Source organism: Corylus avellana, chromosome 2, assembly GCF_965113065.1.
Source record: "Corylus avellana chromosome 2, dhCorAvel1.hap1.2, whole genome shotgun sequence".
NCBI lineage: Eukaryota > Viridiplantae > Streptophyta > Magnoliopsida > Fagales > Betulaceae > Corylus > Corylus avellana.
Genome location: NC_142491.1, coordinates 8420973 through 8448948, shown reverse-complemented (window position 1 = coordinate 8448948; position 27976 = coordinate 8420973). Strand labels below are relative to the sequence as shown.

The window sequence follows — 27976 nt, the reverse complement described above, 5'->3', positions numbered from 1 at the left end:
AGAAAATCTATAAACCATTAAAAAAAAAAAATCCCATGTCACAGCCCAACTCATTTGGCCACCGTCCAACTAAAGTGCCACATAAGAGACCACTTATAAAGCTCCTAAACAAGCTGCTGTCTCTTCCTTTGGCTTCCTTTAGGGTTTCTGCTTCTGGAGTCGACTCTTCCTCTCACTTTCTCCCAGTCTTCTCAACCATGGCTGAACAGGTTCAGATCTCTCTCTCTCTCTCTCTCTCTCTCTCTCTCTCTCTCTATATATATATATATATATATATATATATATATATATCCGTGTGTGTATTGCTGTTCTTATGGCATGTTAGGTTTTGCGGCGTTATTCATGTACTGTTGTAATAGACTGAATATTGGGTGTTTATGCACTGTTTGGTTGGCTAGAAAATGTAAAATATATATTGAGTCTTGGTATCTAACTGAGAAGATATTTATAGGCTGAGGCTAAGATATTACAATTTCCCAAGCTTTTAAGTGAAAGTGTTGCTTTGATGCTTATTTTATGTGTTACTAGTGCAGACTGAGAAGGCATTTCTGAAGCAGCCCAAGGTGTTTCTATGGTACTGAAAAAATGGATTTAGGTTTCATTACCTTGCATTTATTTGTTTATTTGTCTTTTTTTTTTTGAGGTGGTTTTTGATTTTGTTGGGAATGTGTTTGGTTTTAGCTCAAAGAAATCTGGGAAGGGTAAGAGGCCTGGAAAGGGTGGGAACCGCTTTTGGAAGAGCGTTGGGTTGGGTTTCAAGACACCCAGAGAGGCAATTGAAGGTTTGCTTGCTTTGTCAGATTTGGTTTATGTTTATTCTCTATAAGTTTCTGTTTGTGGGCAAACTAATTCCAAATGTGAAAGAACTTGATTAAAGATTTTTAGATTGCCTTTCCCAATGCTTGTTCTTAGATAGATCAAACTCCATTATCTGCTTGTATGAACACCTGCACATGCATAGGCCAAAGTCCACACTCGTTGGTATCTAAGGTTTATTCTGAGCATTTGATGGTAACATAATTTTTACTCTTAGCACCTAAGATGTAAATCCACATCGACACCTACTTACCAAAAAAAAGATGTAAATCCACATCCTAAAACTGTTCCTGTTATGCTAATTGGTTGATTAGTTAGGCTATCTTAAAATGCACTTAGGGGTGACAATTCGTATTCGCATATCGGGTTCGAGTTGTGTTGAGGTATGAATATAAAACTATATAGGTCAATTCTAATCCAACCCATTTAACTAAATAGGTCAGATCCTTCAACCCTAACTCGCTAATTTCATATTGGGTTCGTGAGTTGTATAAAAAATTGCAAACCTTTATACCGTGTGTCGGGTTTGGGTTGTGTCAAGGCATGGGTATAAGACAATATAGGTCAATCCTAACCTGACCTATTTAATTAAACATGCATATCTCTTAACTCTAACTTGCTAATTTCATGTTAGGTTCATGTCGAGTTCTCAGATTGTGTCAAAATTACCAGCCCTAACACTTATGTGTGCAATGATACAAGGGTCATAAACCAATATAAGATACTAACAACTTAATCAACTAGCAAGGTATTTGTTTCCGGACAATAAAGTTCTTCGTCGTTGTTGTAGTGCCCGTAGTCTTAGGCTTCCAAATTGGATGTTCTCTTCATGTCTAATTAAGTTCGCAGCTTCATATGTAATCAATGACTTAATTTAAGCACTAGCACAATATAATTTTGGAGAACTACTGATGGACCTAGCCTAATGGATTTTTCTATGAGATCAAATGTGAGCTAAGATTGTTACAGATTTGATGGCTCCATCCTGTTCTTCAATCATAATCTATAAATTGTAAACTTGAGCCGAACTTGTCTCATTATAGCTAATTTACACACATGGCCATTGCTCGCACAAAGGCAGCAGTGTTTTTTTTTTTTTTGCAATATTTAAATCTCTGTAATTTTCTCATTGGCATCCGATACACATGCATGTATTTCCATATTCTTATACGCCAATTTGGTACTGATTAAGAATTCACGATTTTTCTCAAATTCCCATTTGAAGAATGATTTTTGCAACCGATGGCGTCGCTTGTTTGCAGGAACATATATAGACAAGAAGTGCCCGTTCACTGGCAATGTTTCTATCCGAGGACGTATTCTTGCTGGCACTTGCAACAGTGCCAAGATGATGAGGACCATCATTGTTCGAAGGAACTACCTTCACTTTGTCAAGAAATATCAAAGGCATGAACATAACTTCTTATATATATATATATATACCATGGTCTCTCATCTTCAAAATCCATTTCTTCGTTATCTGTTCTAACAGACTAGTGATAAATCTGTGCTTGCAAAAAGAAGTTTTCTTAATGCATGATCGTAATATTGGATTCGTTGCCGTATCTTCCATTCTCAATTTCTTTCTATAAGTTACATCGTCCATCTTTCTGGTATTGCTTTTCAGATATGAAAAAAGGCACTCGAACATTCCAGCACATATTTCTCCATGCTTCCGTGTGAAAGAAGGAGATCATGTTACTGTCGGCCAATGCAGGTTTAAATTAACCGCTGATCCTATTCTTCCCCCCTTTAAAATGATTCCACTGGTTTCTTGTGTTCCAATATTACTCTTTTCCGGTCAGGCTGTACTTATTATAACTTAATATTTTAAAATGTTCATTCATTTTACAGGCCATTGTCAAAGACAGTGAGGTTCAATGTGTTGAAAGTCATTCCAGCTGGCTCTTCTGGTGGTGGGAAGAAGGCATTCACGGGATTGTGAAGAGTTTGGTCCTTAGAGGATTAAATTTTTGTAGGAATTTGCTCGATTTTTTTTTTTTTTTTTTCTCCATCGATTTCTATCTATATCTTTGGTAGTTCTCAGTACTTTTGATGGATGGATTAGAAATCTATCTTATGTTACTTTTCCTGAAACTTCTTGGTTGAGTGATTTTTTATGGATAAGATGTATTTTCTTGATTACATGTTTAGGGGGATTAAAAATAATAATATTTTCTTTCGCAGTGATTATTTTGATTTGCAAGTTGCCTTTGACGTTTCTAGAATGTGAACACAATAAATTGATACTTGCAATGCTCGTCTGATGTGGGGATTAAGCATGAACCAACTTCTGCATTGATATTGGTTTGGTTTGATGGATTTGGTTTAGGTGCCGTAAAAAGAACGAGATCTTCTGTAATTTTTTAACGTTAGAAAAACCAAATACAAATATCAATTATTTTTTAATGTTTCTGAGGAGAGGGAAAAAAACAATTAGTACAAGATGAAGTCTTTGCTGCTGGTTAAGTGAGTAAATGCATAAAAGAAAAGAGTTTGGCTTGTTTCCACTACAAAATTATTAAATTAACGGTGGAAATAAGATGATTAGGGAAGACTTGCTGGAAACAATCTCTACCCCCTTTTTTTTTTTTTTTTACAGGAACACTCGGTGATTTTTCAGTGGAAGGAAGCCAAACTCAAAAATCTAGTACCATGATTGCATTGGCATTTGGCATGCCTCTTTTCTAATTGAGCACACTGCAGTAAACTTTTTATAACCATGACTTAGCAGTGAAGTCGACCAAACCACATTAAAAAAATAAAAAACACAGAAAAGGGTGCCTGTGTCACCCCTTGTCTCTGGGGATCTTTCTATCCCAAGTACAATAAACATGTACTGAAAAAACAAAGAGAAGAAGGAGAGCTTTTCAGTTTTCATTCACAAAAACAAGACCAACATTCACAGCTTTGGAAAGCATGCCAGGAGACCAAAGGAAGCAAAGACAGAGGGACAGAGAAGAGAAGGGCTGTTACTTTTATTTATTTATTTATTTGTGTTTTTAAATCATGGGGGTGTTATTATTATATTACATGGTATTGGGTTGTGTATTTACAGCTTTTTCAATAATTATAAGTTTGAAGAAAGTGGGAAGAGGTGGATGACTTGCATTGAATACCATCTTATCATGTTCATGTTCAACAGAAAGAAACTTGCATTTTTTAATGACCATGCCAGGTGGCCCATTCCTCACCTTTGATGCAGTTTCTCAATCCCCCAAAGTTTAATGCTTTGTTTAGGGCAGTGGCTGCAGCTCACCTGATTCAATTAAAACCATCACCCACCTCTCTCTCTGAACTACTGATCTTAGCATTCAAGTTTTTCACTGTTTATATACATTCATAACTAGGAGTTGTCCTTTTGAAAGTCTTCTGGGGCTTTCTTCTTGTCTTTTTTTTTTTTTTTTTTTTTTTTTTGGGAATAAATATTGTGCCACCTTGCCCTTTTTATATATGGAATTCTCACTACTTTTGTTAGATCATCTCTATAAGAACAGCATTAAGTTGGATAAAAATAGAAACGCTTTGGTTTTCTTTTTGTGAATTTTTACCCTGTTATTATTTTTTAAAAGGGCATTTTGGACATTTTAACATAAATTGTTAAAATTAAAAGAGGCCAAAACTTGAGATGCCGACACCACAAAATTTTTAACTTCAAGGTTATGATTACAAATTTACTTATACTTTAGAGAATCACCTCCGGTTCTCTTTTTCTTTTTGGACCGTTTCAAAGGTTTCAAGATGTGCCAATTCTCGAGTACACTTAATTATTAAATGAGCCGCTTTTCACTCTATATTTCAAAGCATTTCTAATTATTCCCCTTTTCTTTCTTCTCTGAGGATTAGGAACACCACTTGTAAACTCAACAACCATTGCTATTTTTTGGCACAAAAAAGGATTCTTTGTCTTCGGAGCATACCAAGATTGTCAAGAAAGCAAGTACCCCGGCACACATGCATCATGCATGCATGAGAGAGAGAGATGATGATCATGCGACAAGATAATAATATTAACATAATGGAAGAGAATAATGACATGGTCATGCCACTTTGTTTTACCCTTAATAGGGGGATAATGAGAGTTACATGCTTATATTATATTATTATGGAATAACATTGGACCGCCTATCTTGTTGGTTTGCGTCTCCATTTAGTATACCACCTAACTCTTATCCAATTGTACATTATTTATTTAATGTTCCAATATTGCTTATGTGTCCTTTGTAGCATTGAAAATATATAATTTAGTAGGTCAACTAATAATAACAAATAGATTAGCGGCTCGGTTTATCGAAAAACTCAATTTAATGTTAGAGATTATATGGCTTTGCCACATCTCCTATCATTCACACAAGCAATTATGTTGCCTTTCTATTTCTTAGTGTATCGAATTTCTTTGACTTTCAAATTTTAATAGGTTTCACATATCTAGGTCAAATGTTTTTTTGTTTTTTCATTTTAACCTCACACAATGTTTATAGTAAAATAAGATAAAAGGAAAAAAAAAATTATAAAGTATTACAGGTAAAATTAATTATTTAACGACCCGAAATAAAATGGCAATTTTAACTATAGTCTAGTTTCAATTATTGTGAATAGGTACATGCATTGTTTCATGAATTTGACTTAAGTACGGTAAAAAATAAATAAAAATTAGGAGAAACTTCACTTTATAACTACTGCGTGTTTTGAGAATATTCAAAAATTTAAAAACTCTCAATTTATACCCTTAAACTTTTAACTTCAATCAATTTACCCCCTCCATTAGTTTTAGCCGGAAATGCCTAAAAATACCAAATTACCCTTCAATTTTTTATTTTTTTTTAAAAGAAAATTAAGAGTAAATTTGAAATTTTATAAAATAGTAAGGGGTATAAACATCATTTTATTACCTTTAACGTTTAAAATCTGATGGATGGGGTAAATTGATTGAAATTGAAAGTTTAGGAGTGTAATTTGAGAGTTTTTAAATTTTGAGGGTCTTCTCAAAACGCGCAATAATTTTAGGGTTTAAAGTGAAGTTTCCGAAAAAAATAAAAAATAAAAAATACCAACAATTTAAAACACTTCTTGATCATATCAAAACATTTTTTTGGACCCAAAATCAAAACACATTTTTAAAACCATTTAAAAAAAAAGAGATCCATTTTAATTAATCAAAATGTTTGATTGACACTAGTCCATGCTTGCGAAGGACATGCACGCAGCAAACTCTTCAGTTTTCCCATGCAAAGAAAGAAAAACACAAAGAAACAGTTAGAAAGAAAGTCACCTTGCTAAGAGTAAGGTACCCTCCAGTGCTAGCTAGTGGCCACCCACCCCATTACTAACCTCCACCTAAGCACAGCTAAGAGCATATTTGTATTTAAAGAGCTTAAAAATATTTTTAACACTTAAAAAAATTGTTTTAAAAAAAATATTAATTTGGTAAAAAAAATTAAAAGTACTTTTAAGGATTAAAAAAACCTAAAAATTACCAAAACACACTCTTAAATTTCTGTTTAAAAACTTTTTTTAACTTAAAAACTATATTTATCTAACGAATCCCAAACAGTTACTAAACCAACAGCAGCAGCAGTTTTTACAGCCCCATAGCCAACCCACCCACACTGATCAATGAGTTTCTGTTCACCCACCCGGACCCGGACCCAGCCTCACCTCCTCCATAAGGACCATAAACTCACGGTCCGTAGACCTCCTCACGCTCACGTGACCTCTCACATGACCCCCCACCCCCTCCGCATTTTTACTCTCCTCGGCGCCATTTCTCTCTCAGCTCTCTCTGAAAATCCTCTCCAATCTCCATGTCGTTTTCTTCGTCTCCACCGCCTCCATTCCTGAGCGATCTCACAACCTACATCCCCTCCGACTCCTCCACGCCGCCTCATGCATCGTCTTCATCATCCGTTAACCCTAGCGTACTCATCATCGTACTGATCCTCTTCATCACCATAGTTGCTTGTATCTCCCTCTGCCTCCTCCTCCGCCACCTCAACCGCCGGTGCCTCCGCCACGCGTCCTCTTCATCCACCACCACCACCGCCACTGTCAGTACTACCGCCGACATTCACCCTCTCTCCGCTCGCCGCGTGTCCCCCGAAATCGCTAGAACCTCCATCGCCGATTCCCTCCCTCTCTTCACCTTCTCCTCCATCACTCGACGCTCGTCAAGTACATCGTCAAAGGACTGTGCGGTTTGTTTGTCCAAGTTCGAGCCGACCGACCAGCTGCGGTTTCTCCCTCTCTGCTGCCACGCCTTCCACGCGCACTGCATCGATGCCTGGCTCGAATCCAATCAGAGCTGTCCGCTCTGCCGATCGGCCATTTTTGCTTCGGAGTCCGACCTCATGAAGGCCTCGCTCGCTTCGTCTAACGGAGCCGCTGCCGGCGAGAGTTTCCGCCTAGAGATTGGAAATGTGAGCAGGAGAAGAGCCGAAGGAGAATCCGGCGAAGCGCGGAGGTCCTATTCCATCGGATCGTTTGAGTACCTTGTGGATGAAGACTCAGAGATCAGTATGAGCCACGCGCACCGGTGGAGCGTGTCAGATAAGGAGGAGAGCGGAGCTTTGCCAGAGACGATGGAGGCGAGTCTGGCTTCTGAGGTAGGCGGCGGAAGGAACTGGCTCAAGGAGTACGTCGATAGGCTCTCATTCTCTCTCTCGTCACGCGCCTTGTCATTTCGGAGCTCCGGAAGGTTCTTCTCCGGAAGCAGTCGCCGGAGCAATATCACCGGGGCCGGAGAAATAGACCTCGAAGCCAATCGAGTCGGCGAAGAGATCAGTGAGATGTTCCGATGGCTCTCAGGGGTATGAATCGTAAATACAACGTTTTCTTAGGACAATTCTGATTTGTTTTTGCTTATTCATCTAAAAAAACAATTTTTGATTTTTTTAAACAGTTAATTCCACTCTTTTTTTTGCTATATCCGCTCCGTAGTTATGACAGAGGTAATACAAATTTGGAGTGGATGTAGCAAAATATTGAGTGAAAATAAGAAAATCTTCAGTATTGAACGGGATTTGTCATTATATTACGAAGATGCCATTTTTGTCACATAATATTAGGAAATTATTCTTCAAAAAATCTGACGGTCTTCGTTTCTGTTTTTCGTAAGGTCCACGGTTGTGATTGGATGTTCGAAATTCTAGCAAAATATTAATTAGCACTGTGATTTTAGCAATAGGCGCTGTTTTTAAACCATATTTTGTGAGTAAATGATTTTGGAATTTGGCTTTTGGCGCTGTTTTTGGTGACGTCCTTGATTTTGTCAGTGGTCTTAAGAGAAAGGTAAAACGGTGAGTTTCGGTGCTATTTATGTGGGTTTTTATGATCTGGTGGTTGATGGCGTACGGTGTTTCCTGCACTCATTTATGGTACATCAGTAACATCACCAACCAACTTAAATGGTAACGCTAGTTTGGAGCTTACCAATTTGATGACTTGATTTGGTCACTCAGAATCTCACAGATTCTATCGTAAGCCTGGAAATACTTCTAGAACCTTAATTATCAATCCCTTAAAATCTTTATTTATTATTTAAAAAAAATCTAAAAACAATTGATCTTGTTGACTTTGATCCCTTTTTTGCTGATTATTTATCCTGACACAAAACAAATTTATGGGTACGGATCGTTTCTTTTGCTGTTTCTTTTGAGATTCCTAGCTTGCTGAAGTTGTTTCCTGAGAAAGAGAAAGTGAATTCCTGGAATTAAAGCTTTCAAAGATTCTAATATTGGTTAATGGTTAGGGCAACTTTTAAAACTTTGTTCTTGGTTTCCTTTCCTTTTTGCGCCTGATGTTTGTTAATCCAATTACTTTACGGCATCCTGTCTGAATCAGTTTTTATCTCACATTTGTATGAGTTTTGAGGCAAGTTATGAGGTGTTGTATAAATTCATCTCAAAATAAGCTTAAGTTGATATAGTAGGCGGTGAATTATACAGATGATTTGAATTTATGATTTCTGTTTTGATGTCGTGTTTACCGCTTTTTCTAAAGTGAATGAATTTAATCATTTTACTGTAACATGTTTAGTTAGTTGTCTTGTCACATTGTAAAGGCTTTGAATGAGGTGGGTTTCTCTTTACCTAATAAAATAGTTGTTATTATTGTTATGATAATAGTAGGGTAATATGTAAATTGTAACTTTAGAGGTATGAAAAATTGGGCTTGTCTGGGGTGGAGCTACCCTAAGCTACAACCCATGCTCAAGCCCAGCTAGTGTGCTTAGGACCAAGACAACCCAAGTGTTTTTCATAGCAATTATAAACCCCACAAGATGAAAATATAATTGGCCAAAATCAAATTTTTAGTAAAATTGCTTCTTAAAGATTAAAAAAAAAAAAAAAAAAAATTAAGTTTCAACTGCCCCTCTCCTTCCTCTCACTCCAAAACGTTTTCCTCCCTGCCTTTCTTTCCTTCGGTTCTTCCTTTAAAATTTAAAAAAGTGAGAATTCCTTTGAATAAAGAATGATAGAATTGAGAAAAGATGTTCTGATCACAGGAGTATTTTTACATTTCCTGTAACTTTGTTGGTGTATGATGTCTCCATATCATATTTACACACAACTTTTGTGTTAATATTCCACATGATTTTAGAATCTACTTTTGCTCAAATGTTTGTGGGCGTCCAATCGGGTCATTTGTGATTGTGGGGGTGTTTGGGAGATAAATAATTAAAATAACTTCACTTAGAACTTCTGAATTACCATACGTTTTGAGAAGATCCTTACAAATTTAAAAAACTCTCAATTTCACCATCTGAACTTTCAATTTGATGCAATTAACCTAATTTCGTCAATTTTTTTCGTTAAACCCAAACGAAAACTTCTAAAAAGTTTTAGGGATATAAAAATCATTTCATCACTTTTAACATCCAAAAACTCACGGAAGAAGGTAAATTGCATCAAATTGAGAGTTCGGAGGGTAAAATTAAGAGGTTTTAAAATTTGAGAAGGTTTTTTAAATCGCGTGATAATTCATGAACCCTTTGTGAAGTTTTCCCAAAATAATTAGACTTCAAATCCTATATACATAATTTTTCAGTATGTATTTATACTTGCAAGTGTTTAATAATTCCAGCTTTGGCTTGGCCTTCTCTCTTACCAAATGACGATTTCCAAGATTTCTTGCTTGAATTACGCAGTGAATACAATTGGTCAACCTAACAGGTCATGTCATCCAATCAAGAAACATAGATTTATTCTTTGCATCAACTCAAACTCAACAGAGAAACACTAAACCAATAACCTAAAAAATCATATCGGATTAAAGTGGAAAGAATTTTCGGCTTGGATGACGAAATTTTTCTACTACTACTACTCTTAAATGAAATCAATATGTGACAAAACTTCCGAGCATTGTCTGATGAAGATTTTCATGGTCACAAAACAAATTGTTACCAATGTTGCAACAGGAAAAGAAACAAAAAGCCCATGGATATGATGTTCAAAATCAAAAACACGGAGCTGATCTTGTGCCCCCCATTGCAAGGAATACTGCTTCCACTGTAGCACCCTTTCTTTTGCTTGATCCCTAAGCCATGATTTTCAAGAACAAATGTAGAGTTTGTCTGTCCACTGCTGAACAAAACACACCAAAAGAAGTGCCCTTTATGGACCCCAACCATGCCCACACCCACTTCAGTATGTGATTTATTCCTCACAAGAGATAATGATTTATTGTCTTTGACAAGAACATTGGAAAAGGCTACCAATGGTTCAAGATACTTTGATTGGCAACCGACAATGTGGCCAGTTAGGATATCGAAAGTCGGTAGCTCCACCCCGCAATTGGGAGCAAAAACTTCGGTGAAGTCGTCTTCTGAGGGTTTGCAGTTTACAGTGTTGTTGCTGGTGCAGTTATCCTTGCAAAATTCAACATATTGCAAGGCCATGCACCCAAGACCAGGGCTGTCGTTTAGGTGTGAAAGCTTTTGTGCAGTTCGATTGTTGTTGATGATGTCCACAAGATCGCTTGCAGGATTTCCTGTGTGACAAACAGCAAGTAATAATGTAAGTTAAGAAAATGTTTGGGTGAATATAAGCATGCATATTTGATATAAGTGTTGGGAAAATATCCTTCTTTCTTATGCCCGGTGGGCTCTAAGATCATAGTCCAATAACAGAGTTGTAGGTTAAGCCCTGACTAACATAACCCGAAGTTGATGAAGGCTCGGCCCAAGTCATCAGTGAAAGGAAGAAAGATATCACCAAAACACGGTCACCCAGGAATGGATCACCCGGGAATATATTTCCGGGGGCTGCCAATCCCTTGATTTCCCGGGGATTATCTCATCACTATAATTAGATACAGTGGCTAAACCAACTTCTAAGACGCAGGGATTGAGTCTCATTGAGTTACGGACTCCCTTTTATGATTATCCAAATATCATAAAGATCATGTTAGAGTTTGCATACGGCTGCTACTCTCAGTCCAAACCAAACTACGAGACTCGGATAAAATCACCACAAGGCTCAGATAAGATCAAAGGAAGAGGTGTAATCCGGGTGAATCTATTAGCCTATTTATAGGCCGAACCCCAAGTATGAATGACACGCTGAATTATCTGAGAGATTACAACACCTTTCCAGAAACCTTACTTGAGCATCGAAGGGAGATTACGCTCAACACAGTCGTACCATAAACTGTTCTAACAATAAGCATTTAAAAAGTTCCTAATAGATGAATCAAAATTGATCAATAAATCATAATCACCCAAGACCAAAGCTGTATAAAGTACAACTGACCCAAAAACTTAATATTATTTGCCTCCTCAAATGACTAATTTCCTTCATCAAACAAACAGAAAATGGTTCAAGTAGGTTTGAATTATTACTACATAAAATTTAAAGATAAAGCAACATAACATTGTAGCATTGTGAACAATGTAGTAGCCACTATATAGGCTTCCTTTCAGGATTATAATAGCATTCAGAAGGAATATACAATAGGCTCTACTAGTCTACTACATTGAATTGTCGTCAAATATCACAGAAAAAGATGGGTTATATCCATGAGAAGACTAAATATAGAACACAAGCAAAAAAAAATTTAAAGCATGGTAAAGGTTGAAGATTGAAGATTGATTGATTGAAGATTGATTGAAGTACTTTTTACTTTCCTAGCATGGTAAAGGTTGAGGGTCATAGACTATTAGTATAAGAAGCATGGCTGGAAATAAGTTGGAGATGTGAAGTTGTATTTGATTGCCATTATGGAGAAATCTTTTACGAAGGAGATACGTTAGTTACATTTATATATGATAAATCGAGATCTAGAGATATAACACAAGGTCTTTCAAAAGTGGAACAAGTGTTAGAAGTTTGTTCGATTGATTTGATATCGATGAACGTTGCAGTGACATCGACATTGACACTGCTACCACAGAAAGGGGTCACTTAATCATACCCATAACTCAGAATAAACTTTGAATCAAGGGAGGGCTTGTCTATTTCTATACAAAATGTGGATGGTTCGATCTTTAAAGTAAATGGAAACAGTATGGTGATGCCCATATAAATGTTCTGACCCCGCAAAAATAACAGCCATGTCTCTGCTCCAAATTTAAAGAAGTTGTAGGTGAAGTAAATAGGGATCAAATCTCCATTTATTTGTCATGTCAGGCTGTGTAATGAGGTAGCAGAGCCAATTTAAAGAGGTATCCTAAGGTAATTTGGAGAAATGTAAGGGGAGGGGCAAGAGTCCAAGAGATCCGAACGTAGTGTGGTCTCTCTGGAGCAGTTTAAAGCGCTAGCAACATTTGCATCAGTCCAAAAGGGCTAATCAAGTTGCAATTGGAGCTCCCTAAAAACGCTTACAAAGCCCCGTCTCACCTAGTAAAGCACCAGTGTGAGACTTAGCAATTAGCACTCATGAGCTCCTTCATACAGACTAATCATCTTCCCAATTTGGGACTAAGGCGACACATCTCCATGACGACTCTTAGTATAAGTAGCCATATCCATTGCAACATCTAACTGAGGCCTCACATCGCTCTAATTTGTAGTACTCCTGAAGGATCCTACTCACTTTCCCTAAAAAGAATAGTATTCTTATCTTGTTATGGAACCAGGACAATCCAATATGTTGCCTCTGTGTGTGTCAACTGACTCTAGGAGCTTTCTTCCTATCAGGTCACAGATAGCTGAAAACTAGGAGACAAAAGTACAAATGTCCATCCTTTCCCTACACATTTTTTGACAACAAAACAGAGCATAAAACCTCAAAAGGAGTAAAATCTACTCCAATTAGCCAACACCATTTCAAATAATTCTTTCAAGTACCTTAATTACACTTGAAAAGTAACATAATACACAGGCACAGAGCGTTACTTGTTAGATGCTAATTGCTACACCTCCTCATGAATAATTAAAATTGCCAAAAACAGAAACAACAGCCAGAAAAAAACAGAGTAGAAGGCAGATAAATGCTTTGACACCAAACAAAGAAACAGGGCGATTGCAGATTTACATTACCATGGTTCTTGGCGGCCACAGCAGCTGCTAGCAGCAGATGGCAGAGAACTATCAACTCACAGTAAAAGAGCTTCTTCACCATTATCACTAAATGTGAGCTAAAGTGGGTTTTGCTTTACAAGGTATCTGAGAGAGAATGGAAAGGAAAACAAAAGGGTATGCTTTTTCTATAGGAGGTGTTTGCTTGGTGGGAATGGAAAATGGGGTGAATTTTTTTTTCCCAGGAAAAAAAGTGTAGGGAGGAAAGTGAGTGACTACTGATTGAGTGTTGCAGAGGCTGAGGACAAAAGATGGGCAAGCGGTGGTCCCAGGTAGCCGTTTGTGTGTACTGTTGTTGGATTTCTTTTTCTTTAGAAATTGAACGGATTTCAAAACATAGAACTCTAATGGGCCCAGCTTTGACAGAACTTTGGTAGGGCAAGATGAGCGTGTTTCTTGGAAGATATTGGTATATGATGAGGCAAAATATGGATGCCACACCACATCTACACCTTTTCCTTAAGTCGAGGTTTGAAAACAACATTTATCTTCAAATCCAATTATTATACTCATTTTATATCGAATTATCACTTAAAAAATTCAAAATATTAGTCATTTTTTAAAGCACAATATATCAACTAATATAAATTGGGTATGTGTATTATAAATTTATGAACTTTTTTTTCTTATTATTACACCCACTAAAAAACTTTGTTGGATTAATTATAAGAACATTTTTAATAGTTGCACCCACAAAAAATTATGAGAACCCTTGTATTCTCGCATAAAACAAAAGTAAAATTTATTTACTTAACAAATAGTTTCAATATGTCAACCCAAAAGAAAAAAAAAAAAAAAAAAAAAAAAGAAGTGATCCCAACTCTCAAAACACCTTTAGACGTCATATCTTCTTTCATTTAGCCTTGGGTTTAAAGTTAAATATATCTGATTAGCACAAATACAGGTGAATAAGAATTCTTTCCAATCAAGACCATCGTTTGCAGCATGTAGTAAATCATTGTTCAAGGATTAGTTGCTTTCCTCCTCCTTCTTATGCCTTAGTATACATAAAACCAGGGGAAGATCAACATTATATAAATTACTACTGTTCAGTTGAAGGTATAATGGTGAGAAACCGACGGATATTGATAATAGGCATGAGTCTTGTGACCTATTGGTCAATGGTATTGGCCTGCTACTCGTTTGGATCATCTTGTTAATATTCAAAGTAGGTTGTGTGTGATTCCTAGTGGTGATAAGGATAAGCCGAAGTGGAATGCTTAAAAAATTGGTAAGTTTTCTTGCTCAGATACTTGGGATTCCATTCAGGTTAAGAAAAATGTTGTGGATTGATGGGCTTTGGTTTGGTTTCCTTTTTCAATTCCTAAACAAGCTTTCATTACTTGGTTAGCAATGAGGGATGCTTTGACCACTGGGAGGAAGTTGTTGATATGGGGTTTCAAGGGGATGTGAAATGCATTTTTTGTAGACATGTAATTGAGGATAAAGATCATTTATTTTTTGCTTGTGGTTATAGTAGCAGAATTTGGTAGCAAGTTATGAGTTTATGTAGCGTGCTTAACCTGCCTACTTGTTAGGAATATGTAGTTCCTTTTGGGTTGGAGAAGTGAAGGGGCAAAACTATGAAGACTTATTTGTATCGGCTAGTTTTTGATTTTACAATATTATATAATATTTGGAAGAATCGTAATGCTTTGAGACATAACAATAATCTGTACACTGAATAAAAGCTTATTCAACGTATTAGATGGGAGGTGAGGATCTGGTTTGCTACAAAATGTATATTTAAAAAGACTAGAGGAAATGATATTCTTTGTAATGCTTGGGGTATAGATGTGATATTGGTTTAATCTTGTGGGGAGTTTTTTTTGCTTGTATAGTTGTTTTTAGCTTTAGCTAAGTGTTTTAGCTTTTCTTTGTAAAGTGTTTAGTTGTTGGTTAATGAAAGTTACTAATTTATAAAAAATAAAAAAAAAGTCTTGTGACCCCCTACAATAAGACTCGAACTCATGACTTTTAATCTACCAAATCATGTCGGTTGTAATTTGTTAATCGAATTGCAATCGATTTGGGCAAGTAGAAAGTCGATATGTCTTGATAGCAGATCTCACACTTATCTTCTAATAGTGCCGAAATTTGCAAAGCTGCTCTACGTGCGCTATTTTTGCAAAGACAAAGATGAGAAAAGTTCATAGGGCTTTCAGGGTGAGTTGGCAGGAAATACTTTCGATGCCTAAGTAGCCCTTAGCGTTATCATGTAGATATGTGTTGTAAATTGGACATGAGTTTACCTACCTTCTTATATCTCTGCTCACCTATCTAATCAGACGGATGCTCATCTCTCGATTGGATTGCTTGTAACAGTTATTCGGGGATTGCTTACTGGCTCAACAAGAGGATGTTCTTGGTCTCTCTCTTTACCGTGAGTTAGGCGGCGTTAAATGCCTTAACATGCTTCTTTGACTAGGAATGTAAGAAATGCATTTAATGCTTCACCTGGTTTGTTGATAAGAATTAGAATCCTCTTTCAAGTTTAAATGAATTGAAGAATATCCAATTAGTTGTATTAAAAAGCTATTTTTGTCTCATCAAAATATAAAAAAATAAAAATATTCTTAAATATAACTAACTGAATATTTTTCCGTTGACGGTGAGGAGAGTATTTATTACCGTGGACTTTAAAAAATCCAACGGATGTGATAATTACTTTTCTCATTTTCTTGGTAGTAGGAAGAATCATGTACCCTTGTTGGGTAAAGCGGTTGGGATGGGCCGGAAAGCCAAGCTAGTCCTGGATCAACTACCCCTTAAGAATGGATTCTTGTACAGGCCCAATGAATTTGATCCAAATCCATCATTTACTTTATGGACTAACCAAATTAACTGTAACTAAGTCAGTGAATTGCAACTAATTCTTATATTCAAACCATGTGAGAGTGAACTTCATCCAATAGGCAATACAATTAATGGTGATTTAATGCAAATTGCAGTTAAAAAAAAAAAGTTTTATCATTCTAAATTATGATCTTATAACATTTTTTTTTTTAATTTAAACAATTAATTATTTAAATTGGGACAATAGTTCTTTGATATGTTCGCACAAGAAGGAGAGGAGAATTCGAACTAGTGACCTTTGCTTCATTGGGTGTGATATCAGCGAATTGAACTACCTCTTGAACACTGGGACAATAGGTCTAATATATTTTGAACCATCAAATGTTTCCGAATTTTATTATATTTAATTTATTATTTATACATTTATTATGTGATAATACAAAAATGTTTTTTAAAAAATTAACCCAGCAATTAGTTTACTGTCACGTGCACGTTGAGCCTACGCGTGCGTAGTTAAAGGTTTTGTATTTGCGCTTGCGCCCTCCGAAGTATCCAGACCAACACTTCAGACCTGCGTGCCTCCATTTCTCTCTGCGTTTCTTATCCATCATCCATGGCTTCCACTTTCGTCACTGTACCAAAACCCTTTGTGTACAAAACCAACAGCCCCTCTCTCTCTAACCAGAGACTACTAGGTACCACGTTAAATCCGTTGAAATTTCACTTCTTCTTCTTTTTTTTCCCATTTTTTCTTGGGAATTTTCCTTTCTAGAATTCCTTTTGAATGTTTTTCTATCTGGGTCATGAACAGGTCTGCGGAGAAGCTCTCTGAGAGTCAACGCAATTTCCAAGAAATGGGAGCCCTCCAAGGTTTATTATTTTCATTTATAATTTTTTTTTTTTTGCTTAATTTTTATACACAAAAGAGGCTTATATATATTCTGTGCTGAATTCAAAGATAGAATATTTGTGTCGTAAATTATCTGAGTTTTGTTTATTGCTGCTAAAAATTATATGGATTTTTAATTTGATACTTAGTGGTGGTAACTTTGTGTTGCAGGTGGTTCCACAGGCTGATAGAGTTCTCATTCGTCTTGAGCAGCTGCCCGAGGTTTGCCTTCTCTTTCACTGCTTATGTTTTGTTGTGTGATTTCTGTTGAGATTATCGCTGCAAAAGTTTTATTATAATTGTAGAGTTTCCACACAAGAAGAGAGAATTTGATACTAATATGGAAAAGAACTAAAGCATCACAAAGATAACACCTCTATATGAACAACAGAAGAGACAAGACTACTAAAAATCCATCACCTAATGTCCACAATACTATTGAAAAGTCCCATACTTGTGTTGTGTCGAAAAATATATGACGGCAAAATCAGTGATTTATGGCAATGTGGGATTTAATAGATAGTTCTAGTAATTGTGGCAACCTGTTTTGGCGCTGAAGAACTTTCATGTGTGTTGCAAGTGCACAGAGATTGTGCTTTTGGTGCTGACACAAGCTTCTTGAAATGGGCCCCTAAGTGTTTATACTTGAAACTGATTGATTCAACTTAAAGTAGTGTGCAATAAGCTCTGTATGTCATCCTTTTATGGCCAGAGGTGAATGAGTTGATTTCCTATCTAATTTTCCCAGTGAAATTGAACTCTCAATTATGGACTGGGCTAAGCTTGCATGTATGGATAAATTCCAATATATGATATGTAGAGCATCTCTTGCAAAATTTGATCTGGACCTGATCTCTTGGCCATTAGCCTAGTATGAGCTGGTATTATTTCGGTAGAGAAAGGGAAGAATAGAAAAACAAAAGATTTTTGGGTTTTGATCATTCAGTCCATGATATTTATTTTGCCTAGGGGATACGAAAAAAATAAACAAATTTCACATAGTGACCATAATACTTGTACAGGGTTGTGAGTTGATTGGTTGTCATATGGTACTTTGCAAGTAATGGTTGCCAACAGTACTGCATTGTATAAATAAGCAACTAATGTATGATCTGTTGTAAGCTGTCATGTTGATGGATGAAATGTCTTATGCTACAGAAATCATCTGGTGGGGTTTTACTGCCCAAATCAGCTGTTAAATTTGAGCAGTATCTTATGGGAGAGGTAAGCAAAATGCCGGCCCATGCTGTCTTGTGAAAACTTGTTCTTTTTGTTTTTAAAATAAGTTGTTTCTCTAGATGTTTTGACGAGCAATTTAATATATGTTTCAGATTCTCTCTGTTGGTGCTGAGGTTGGGGAAGTGGAGGCTGGAAAGAAGGTAAGCAATCAAAACGTGTTCAGTTTTGGTAATGATTATGCAGCGAGCAGCTGTAGCCAGAAACAACATTGATGCTTCTGGCGCCCTAAACTTTCTGATGAATGAACTTTTTCCCATGCTTAATTATACCATTTCTAAGAAATGTTTGGTTGGTTGCCTTATCATCTAAATGGGTGATGCTCATTTTGTTGCAGGTTCTTTTCTCAGATATAAATGCCTATGAGGTTAGTATTATTTTACTGTGAAGTTATCATATGTCCCTTTGCAAATGATATACTTAGGAAACAATTCTCATCAACTGTACTATTTCTTATGTTTGTGCTCTGAACAAAAACTGGAGTCCTTATAATTGTCATTGATTTTCAATTCAAAGTTTGTTGTGCTGTTAAATAATTTTAGGTTTTCTTGTCTACTCATTTTGAGAATGGTGAAATGTGGAGAGTATGGATGTTGTAGAGACTGGTCGTATTGTGCTGATTCTGCTTTATAGCATGGTGCTTTGCAATGAGTTGTCATGACATGTGCTGATGGCATTTCTTAATCCTTGTTTTAAGCACTTTATTACTTCTACCCTACTTGGAGCTTAAAGACTGAGATTACCAATTATATGGATTTTAAGGATAAGGGGAAAAGGGTTGTGATTATTAGAGAGTTTTTTAGATCATATTTTGTCAGACAGTAAATTTTCTTAATCACAATGCAGGAAGCCTTTTGGTCTAGCCTGAAATTATTTTGAGAATCTAATACATATGACATGCTGCGGTTGCTTTTTGCTACCTTCTGGCGAAATCATCTGTTTGCCTTTATCTCCATGATTTAGAGTAAATTTGGGTATCAACTATCACAGCATCTCTTAATCCTTTGGCTTTGATATTTGGATAACCTGTCCAATTTTGACTGCTCATGATCATTTAGTCACAGTAGTGTTTTTTGGTCAGATAACTATGTAATAAGCCATGTCGTGAATATTCGCCGACATTGATGTCCAGTTATCTGCAGCTTATCTATTAATGGTGTCATGTGTAGGCATAGGCAAACTTGCCTACATATACCAATAGTCCGTTTTCCTTTATTGTTGTTGTTGTTGTTGTTGAAGTTTTTGTCACCTTTAGCATTATCATGGGATGTGTGGTTATTTTACCAATCAAAAAATTAGTGTTATCATCATAAATTAAAAAAAAAAATCTTTGGTGCTATTTCAGGTGGATTTGGGAACGGATGCTAAGCACTGCTTTTGTAGATCAAGTGACTTGTTGGCTGTGGTTGAGTAGCAATCTCTAAGATTTCTCTGCTTGTGCACTTTCTTTTAAGTTTGATGCTTTCTTCTTGCATATCAATCTCTTTGACACCCTGTAGGAGAGAATTATCCGGCATGTTGAATTTCGTACTACTGTAATTTATGCAGGGTGGAAATCAAAATTTGGCCTTCTTATGAGAATTCTACCTTGCAGTGGAACATAATTGTGCTATGAAAGACGATCATGATTGGAACCTAACTTTTAAAGCATGTTTGAGATTGTGTTGCTTTTAATACTTAGAATGCTATGCTAGACCAAAAAAAAATTTCGACTTTTTTATTCTAAAATTGATCAAAACGTATTTTTGGGGGAAAAAAAAAAAAACCTTAAAATTGAAGTTCTTTTTTTCTTCTAAATAGTTCTATTTGACCTTAAAAATTCTACTTCCCAATGCAATTTGCATTTATAGGCAAGTGATGTTGAAGGATAAATGAATATTAAAGGCACGAGTGAGAGTTGTGGTTATCCAAAATTATGGAAATGGCAAAAATTTCGTCCAAACCAATTTGAATGAAATTTTCTTCAACCTATTTCAAGTAACAAGTGTTATATATATATATATATATATATATATATATATATATATATAAGAGTGTATTCTACTAACCTAGGAACCTATACATAAATTTAAAGATGTTGAATGACACTTGGTACTTATTAAAATAGATTGAAGAAAATTTTCTCGAAACTAATTTGGAGAAAATGTGTCCTTAAGGAAGCTTTGGTTTGTCGTGCACGAGCAGAAGCATGCACACACACTACATGCAGAGGCAACATTAAATTGATAGAAGAAAATTTGCTTGAGAATTCTGCAGTCAATTTCCGGCTGAAAATGTTAGTTTCTCAGGCCAAGCAGCCAGAGCCATTAAGCAAAGAAAAAAAATACAAGTTAAAACTCAAATAGGCGCAACTCAATCATCCCCTCTTTCCTCTTTGGAGAATACCAAGCAACAACTTTTCCCGAATTTAGAAGCCTCAATGAGTAACTTAAGCTGCATATGAAATCCTCTACATGTGGGCCACGCCTCCCAGATGAATAATCCAGCAAAACCCTAGAATCTACTCGATAGACGATTGGCCCGTAAACCTGCAAAAACATAGTCTCAATGAGAATTGTCTGATTGACTTCAATCTGTTCAACCAAAAATTAGCATAGAAAACTGGCTTCAAGCTGAGCTACTTATTGAGAATGATAGAGTTGGCTTCAATGTTTTACCATGAATCATATGTGTTAGTAATAATTTGCCAAAGGTATCCGGATGTTGTGTGTTTAACCAATTAGGGGTGGGATTGGAAATATTGGGATTTGGGATTGTTGGGATACCTGCTGTTGAAAGATCAAATTGAGCCTCGGGGAAGAGGCCGGATTTTCTACGCTATCAACGGAAGACCTCTTCAAGCCATTGAGAACCCTTGAAGCAAAAGCTGATGCTGAACAAATATCCAAGCGAGCATCTACCCTGGTCAGGTCACCATATAGATTTCTGAAATTTCCATGCTGGAAAGTATAGCAAACCGAACCAAATAAATCTGCGCTCAATGGACTTCTCTTCTTAGCATTTATAGAAATGTCATCATCTCCCCTTGATGCAGCAACCACTGAGCTTTCTCTGCCCCCAAACCAGGCCGCACAGGCGCCACCTAAGTTGTGTTAATAGTAGATAGAAAACAAGTAAAAGGTTACATAGAAAGCTTCTCTACTAACAATAAAAGAAAAAAAAATGGTAATCTGAGCACCATGGTTTAATACTTGCTATTAATTACGTGCACTTTATTGTTTACTTTTGATTCTGTCGTATTCTGCACCGTGCTTAATTAAAAAAAAAAAAAGGGTCTAATTATATAATTGTTCATTCAGATTTTAAGCCATATCATGAGGCCATGATTATCCAATCAGTATTATATTTACTTAAGTCCCTATTAGACAGTTAGGGGCAAGAATAAAAATAAAAACCTAAGCAAAGGGGCAAAGTTTTCTCTTTTTCCTTTTTAATCAATGGGGTAGTGCTATAAAAGTTAATTAATGGGAAACTGGCTTTCTTTAAGTAAAATGTTTTGTGTGATTTGAGTTATGTGGAATTAAGTTAGACAACAACACAGACAATCTAAATGACTGTGCGTTTATATCAATCAGCCATAGTCCCTTAGTTACCAAATCTAATACAAAAGCATGAAACTCCAAGTATTTTGATCAAATATGGGTGAAAAGATGGCATGGTTGGCAAAGCCAGGAAATATTTGAGCCAAAAGATCTTAATTCAAGATAAATTCTTGGCTAATGGTAGCCCAGTGTTTAGAAATTGATTGATGGGTAAGAAAGTGGTTACTTTTGTTTCTTTTCTAAGATAGTTTTCCTGATCTGACTAGTAATTCATAATCTCCAACATTGAATTGACAAAATAGTTTAATCATGCCCAATAGCATTTCAGAAACATTGAAATCCGTGCATGCGGGGTTGGAGACCACTTGACTGTGGTAAATGATTACACGTTTCAAATTGCATGCATTAAATTAGTTGTATCTTAAGCAACAAATACACAAGCACATGTATCTACTTGGATTAACTAAGTAACCAAACATTTTTTACAGTTCTCACCATATCATTGAATAGTGCATTCTATCTTCTGTTTATGACAATTCCATTATCAATAACATGTAGTAATTCTTTCCCATTTATAATGTTCACCAAGCTACTTTCTTAGATAAAAAAATAAATAGAAAAAAGATACTGGAGTGTATATTTGGTAATCAAAAGCATCATAAAGATAAAAGGTTGCACCTCATTTTATATCGCAAAACAAGTAAAACCAGTTATAAACTTATCGCTACCCGAAAAATAGAAACATCTTAGGGCAGAAAATACCAATAATTCCAGATATAGCTGAATGTGGCTCTCTGAGGCGCACATCATATGAAGGTCGCCAAAATGAACCCTTTTCTGTCTCTACTGTGACATCTTCCTCTTTCTCCTCCTCTCTCCAAAAGTCCCGGCTCTTCTCATATGAAAATGCAGCCTTTGCACATAATCCAGGCATTAGAGATAAAGGTGCCTCACCATCTGTGGCATTAAGTGCCTTGGGATGGCCACTATTTTTGTGTAAACCAACGCGGTAACGCAATCCAGATTTAGAAACAAGTGATGACAGATCTAATGATATGGACTCAGGCACATCCCAATATCGTCCTTTATGGTCAATGAACAACTCAGGCCATGCCGCCTCCAAGGTAAGATCATGAAGAGGGAGCTGCAAATGTACATTAAAGTTTTAGAAAAAATGGTTACAAGTTTTTTAAGAATGTTTAAAGCAGGTTGCTATACAGAGGCCATACAATGTCCAAAAACTCAATAGCTCCTGTATATATTAATATATATATCCCTGATTAGGGAAACCTATTTTAGAAAGAAGACACAGACTACTAGAAGCAAGGTAGAGGAATAACTTAGACTATTATACTGAAAGAGAAAACTGAGCGATTCTGTATGATATTTTATAAAATTTAAGAAATAAATATAAAAAGATGGCTGCTATTCGTGCCTTTTGAAAGAGCATCATTTTGTGCCGGCGTCCATTTTTCTCACCATGTCCTTCTGTGCTCAACAATAAGGATGATGAGGGGGTCAAGGAAAGCTGTGAACATAATCCAAACGAATAGAGTGATTTGTCAATGAAATGCTTTGCCACATCCTTGAATCCGGGGAACTCCAAATCATCAATATCAGAAAATTCAGCTTTAATAGAAGAAATTAATTTCTTTGGACGGAACTGCCCAATTAATCCAAGCCACCTGTGCAGACATTTATTATGTAAGGTGCCTATTAGTAATACAATAAATGTAGGAATTCAAGGAGCGGAGAGATATCCTTAGTTGACAAAATTGATAGATAATAATTTTTTTAACAAGTTCAGATCGTCATTTCTAACTCATGATGCATCTCTTGGTTTGGAGAAATGATCAAGGAATGAGGATGTCAATTTCCAAAAACTTACATCATTGACAAATAAATTCTAAAAAACAATGCAGACAAAATGTGTCAAGGTGAACATAAGAAATTATGAGCAAAGAACAATGAATTGAAAAAGTGGAAAAGGTCAAGACAAGATCATGAGATAATTCGATCGTTTTGAATTTTCAAATACGTTTCAAACATCAATATACTGTAACTAAGACGATTAATTGCAGTGAACATAATGATAAGGATCAATTGAAAGCAGTCATTGGTGAAAAGATTTTTCAATTTTAATGGAAACAAAAGTAACACTATTGCGGAATTTAATTATAAGGGGAGATCGGAATCCAAATAGACTCTTGTTAAAAAATTAGAATGGCAACTGATTCTACAATTTCTACCTCCAGAAAGGTTGTAAGATTTAGTGTTGATTCAAAGCAAACTCCATGAAGTGCAGATAAGACAAGATGATGCAGTTATTTGGAGTCCTTTGATTACAGGGAAGCATAATTGCACTACGAATTAGGAGGTAATTTCATCTCAATTGCCCATTGTCAATCTATGAAACTTCATTGGTATGAAAAAGAAAAAAATATCCCTAAGTATACAGTTTATTAGATGGTTAGCTTCTAAAACCAAACTTACAACAAGGGATATTAAAGCAAACAGCGGCTATACTGGAGAGATTTTATGCAGTTTATGATGAAGCAGGTTGGAAAGTCAGGACCATCTGTATTATGCGATTTATGGAATTTCTGGTCCAATGTTTATGATTTACACACATTAAGCTGCTTGTGATTTGTACAGCTGAAGCAGCTTTCATGTACTTTTTCAGTTTGGTTGAATGAAACTTCTTATTCATCCAATGTCAAAACATTGTGAGAATTATGTTTTCTTTCCCCCTAAAACAACCAATTCAACTAAGCCAAGTTAAGCCAAAATATCAAAACAAATTCCAACAGCTTTCATGTACTTTTTCAGTTTGGTTGAATGAAACTTCTTATTCATCCAATTTCAAAACATTGTGAGAATTATGTTTTCTTTCCCCCTAAAACAACCAATTCAACTAAGCCAAGTTAAGCCAAAATATCAAAACAAATTCCAAAGAAAGCAGAGTGATAATGTTTTTACTGAGTAAACAGCCGAAAATAATAGAACTTTTCCACTTCTTATCTCTTCACTCTTTTCTTTCTCAAAAATCATAATAAATGGAAGAAAAAAAGAAAAGAAAAAAAGAACCCACTCAACTAAAAATTAAAACTTTAATACCTTTTCTCATTCCCCACATTTTCCCAGAAACCAAACAAAACCCAAGAGACAAGAGGTTCATCACACCACTTACCACCTAGAAGTTGCGTGTTTGAGCAAGAGAGTCTGGAGAGAAAACGAGCCCAACTCCTTGTGAGCAGCGGGGCCATAGGAGGGAATAATCCCCAGAGGAAACCCATTTCCCAGCAGCGAGAGCTGCTGAATCCGGAGGGCTCGGCTGGCTCGAGCCCCGTCCAGCGGAAACGGCTCGCCTGGAACGGTCCGGGCCGCGCCCTCCAGGGTCCTCGGCGAGGACACGTTCAGGTCCCAGAATGTTGAGTCCATTGCCGTCCTTAGGTTCGCCATTTGGACTATCTCTCTCGCTCTACTGTTTGGCTTGGTTGTTTGAGTTGCGAGGCTTTTGGTGTTTAGTGGGTTTCCTTATCTGTGTTGCATTTTTTGAAACGATTTGTGTTGTTTCCTTTATCTTTGTTGTTTTGGGTTTTTGGTGAGGTTTTGGCTGGGGTTTTTGGGTTGTTTCCTTTGTATCTGTTGCATTTTTTAGGGTTATTATCAATTATGCCTTTCTTGGTGGCCTTTTTGTTTTAGGGGTTTATCAGATTTGGCATTTTGCTTTGGTGGTATTTTGGGGAATGGGATGAAGATGATTCTATGGGGAGTTTTGTTTTATTAGTGTTATTGCAACAAAATAGTCGAAGGTAAATAAGACTTAAATGGGCTTTTGTGTTTCGAGTAGAGGTCGCAATTCGTATTTACGTGATAAATTTGAGTTGTGTCGAAACATGTATATAAGATTATATATGTTAACTTTAACCTAACACATTTAATTAAACGGGTTAAACACTTCAACCCTAACCCTCTACTTCTGTATTGGGTTTATGTCGGCATTTACGGGTCATATAAAAAATTGTCTATCATTATATCGCATTCAAACCCAGCCTATTAAACTTTTGTGTAGTCTCCATATCTCAAACTCTTAGTGCTTATTTGTGACATGTTTGTGTGGTATGTAGCATTCCTCATTTTATTAGACATAATTTCAAAGAGTAATACTAGATTACGTACTAATGAGTACCATATCTCGGCTTGGCAGGTTTCAACCTGTTCCTCTCTTTGGTCTCCTCTTCAGCCAGGAAGTGTTAAAGGGAATTTTGATGTAGCTATCCGTGGAAATTTTGCTGTGGCAGCAACTATGATTAGTTACCCTTCTGGGAAAGTTATTGTTGCTTTTACACAAAAGCTTTTCTCCCCCGATGTTCTTTTAGGAGAAGCTTCTGCTGCCCTCCTTGCCTCCCGACTAGCAGTTTCTTCCGGCTTTAGGATTTTTATGCTTATAGGGGATGCTCTCTTAATTATTTTAGTTGTGAATCAGCCTCATCTTTTTGCTACTTGGTAGTTTGCTCCTATTGTTTCTGATTTGAGACTTGAGCTCTCTTCCTTTTAAAGCTGAAATGCTTTAAAAGTTTTTAGATGTGCCAATTATCGTGCACATGCTTTAGCAAAATGGGCCGCTATACCCACCTAGTGTTTGTTGCATTCCTATAGGATCCCTTATTCTTTCTTCCATTAGAATCAAGAATGGGAAAGATCCTCACTTATATCCTCTTTCCTCTTCAATTAGAAAATATATATATACACACACTAGAAACTACTTGTTTATCCCACAATTATGTAATGTTAATGTGATAGTTCCAACCAATGTTTTGTTTTGATTTTTGCTTCTTCTTCTTCTTTTTTTTTTTATTATTATTAAAAAAATGACTGATTCAAAGGTTAATTGGGATTACCACATCAGTATTATAGGATAACAAGGACTATTATTATGTCAGTTTAATAGGTTGGGTTTAAAAAAAATGCATTATGAGAAATACTCGAGACATGTTGTTGGTCCTCCTCCTACCCTCATCAAATTCATCTGGGTCTTACAAATTTAATGGTGAATTAGCAATTGTTGGAGAGAAGATGATCAATGGGAGAAAAAAAAAAAAAAAAAATCATTTCTCGAAATACTCACATGTATTTTGATTTCATATCAGTTGAATAGACCTGAGTTAAAAGAAAATTCATCCGACCAGCTTAGGGAAAAAAATAAAATAAAAACTTTGTCCTCTTCCAAATATGCTTTTCAAGTCCTAATCTAAGCTGTCCGAAAAAAAACAAAAAAAAAAAAGAAAAACATAGGACACACTAGTTCAATTGTGTGATGTATGTTGATTGTTGTCGATAGAGAGATGAAGATATTACTCTAAAAGAAATGAATTGTTTCGTGCAGAACAATTCGTAATCCCAAAAAGAAAAAGGAATACTTTCAGTTATACGATAATTGTTCTCTATACTTTAAATACAATTTTAATTATGTGTATATAAGTTTTTTGATGCCCTCTTTTTACAGGAGAATGATCATCTCAATTTTATATGAATTTAGAGTAGCCCGTTAGTGCAAATAATATGAGGAGCAAAATTGTCTCAATTTTGATGTTAAGATAATTTTGCCCGTCTTTTAACATTAACGGGCTCCTCTCCTATTCCCTCTTTACAAGCGGGTTTTTAAGGGTGAATTATATTCAAGGTTTATATCATTTTCAACACTATCATTTTTACTGTCACATCATCATAGTTTATTAAATAGTAGGACTCTTAAAATAGGACAGAGTTTTCCTTCAACCTAATCTATAAAAATAACATATGTCACTTTTTTTTAATAACATGTAAGATACACATGAGTTTTTAATATTATTTATTCCAACTTTGTCCCTGCTATTAAAAAAATATGTGCATCTCATATGTTCAAATGACACTAGTCATTTTTATAGATTGTGTTGGAGGAAATTTCTCCAACCCAGTTTGAAGGAAAACTCTCTCCAAGATAGAGTTTTCCTCCAAACTGAATTGGAGGAATTTTTTTCAACCTAGTCTATAAAAGTGACATATATCCATTTTTTTAATAACGTATGAGATGTACATGAGTTTTTAATAAAATTAATTATAATTTTGTCCCTGTTATTAAAAAAAAACATGTATTTTTTACATGTTCAGAGGACAAATGTCACTTTTATAGATTAAGT

The 27976-nt window shown here is 35.9% G+C and overlaps 5 protein-coding genes across 5 annotated transcripts; 3 read left to right on the top strand and 2 right to left on the bottom strand.

Annotated features, from left to right (window-relative positions):
* The first annotated feature begins 100 nt into the window (after window positions 1-100).
* Window positions 101-3002, top strand: LOC132185501 (small ribosomal subunit protein uS17). Its single transcript, XM_059599270.2, has 6 exons — window positions 101-209; window positions 534-574; window positions 682-782; window positions 2079-2223; window positions 2444-2533; window positions 2671-3002. The coding sequence occupies exons 1-6, from the start codon at window positions 198-200 to the stop codon at window positions 2759-2761; spliced, it is 480 nt and encodes a 159-aa protein (XP_059455253.1). The 5' UTR covers window positions 101-197; the 3' UTR covers window positions 2762-3002.
* Window positions 3003-6423: 3421 nt separating this feature from the next.
* On the top strand, window positions 6424-8882 carry ATL4 (TOXICOS EN LEVADURA 4). Its single transcript, XM_059578288.2, has one exon. It carries the CDS (start codon window positions 6621-6623, stop codon window positions 7626-7628), a length of 1008 nt encoding a protein of 335 aa, XP_059434271.2. The 5' UTR covers window positions 6424-6620; the 3' UTR covers window positions 7629-8882.
* A 1173-nt stretch (window positions 8883-10055) lies between these two features.
* LOC132167344 (ferredoxin-like protein) lies at window positions 10056-13566 on the bottom strand. The gene is made up of 2 exons (XM_059578289.2): window positions 13293-13566; window positions 10056-10803 (listed from the first exon to the last, which is right to left on the bottom strand). The coding sequence occupies exons 1-2, from the start codon at window positions 13372-13374 to the stop codon at window positions 10214-10216; spliced, it is 672 nt and encodes a 223-aa protein (XP_059434272.2). The 5' UTR covers window positions 13375-13566; the 3' UTR covers window positions 10056-10213.
* A 3117-nt stretch (window positions 13567-16683) lies between these two features.
* Window positions 16684-19891, top strand: LOC132188474 (10 kDa chaperonin 1, chloroplastic). The gene is made up of 7 exons (XM_059602937.2): window positions 16684-16822; window positions 16939-16997; window positions 17188-17238; window positions 18175-18240; window positions 18348-18395; window positions 18590-18619; window positions 19598-19891. Exons 1-7 carry the CDS (start codon window positions 16741-16743, stop codon window positions 19664-19666), a joined length of 405 nt encoding a protein of 134 aa, XP_059458920.2. The 5' UTR covers window positions 16684-16740; the 3' UTR covers window positions 19667-19891.
* Window positions 19892-20458: 567 nt separating this feature from the next.
* On the bottom strand, window positions 20459-25520 carry LOC132167779 (TRIGALACTOSYLDIACYLGLYCEROL-like protein). The gene is made up of 5 exons (XM_059578804.2): window positions 24985-25520; window positions 23230-23479; window positions 22557-22938; window positions 21018-21334; window positions 20459-20780 (listed from the first exon to the last, which is right to left on the bottom strand). The coding sequence occupies exons 1-5, from the start codon at window positions 25254-25256 to the stop codon at window positions 20583-20585; spliced, it is 1419 nt and encodes a 472-aa protein (XP_059434787.2). The 5' UTR covers window positions 25257-25520; the 3' UTR covers window positions 20459-20582.
* Window positions 25521-27976: the final 2456 nt, after the last annotated feature.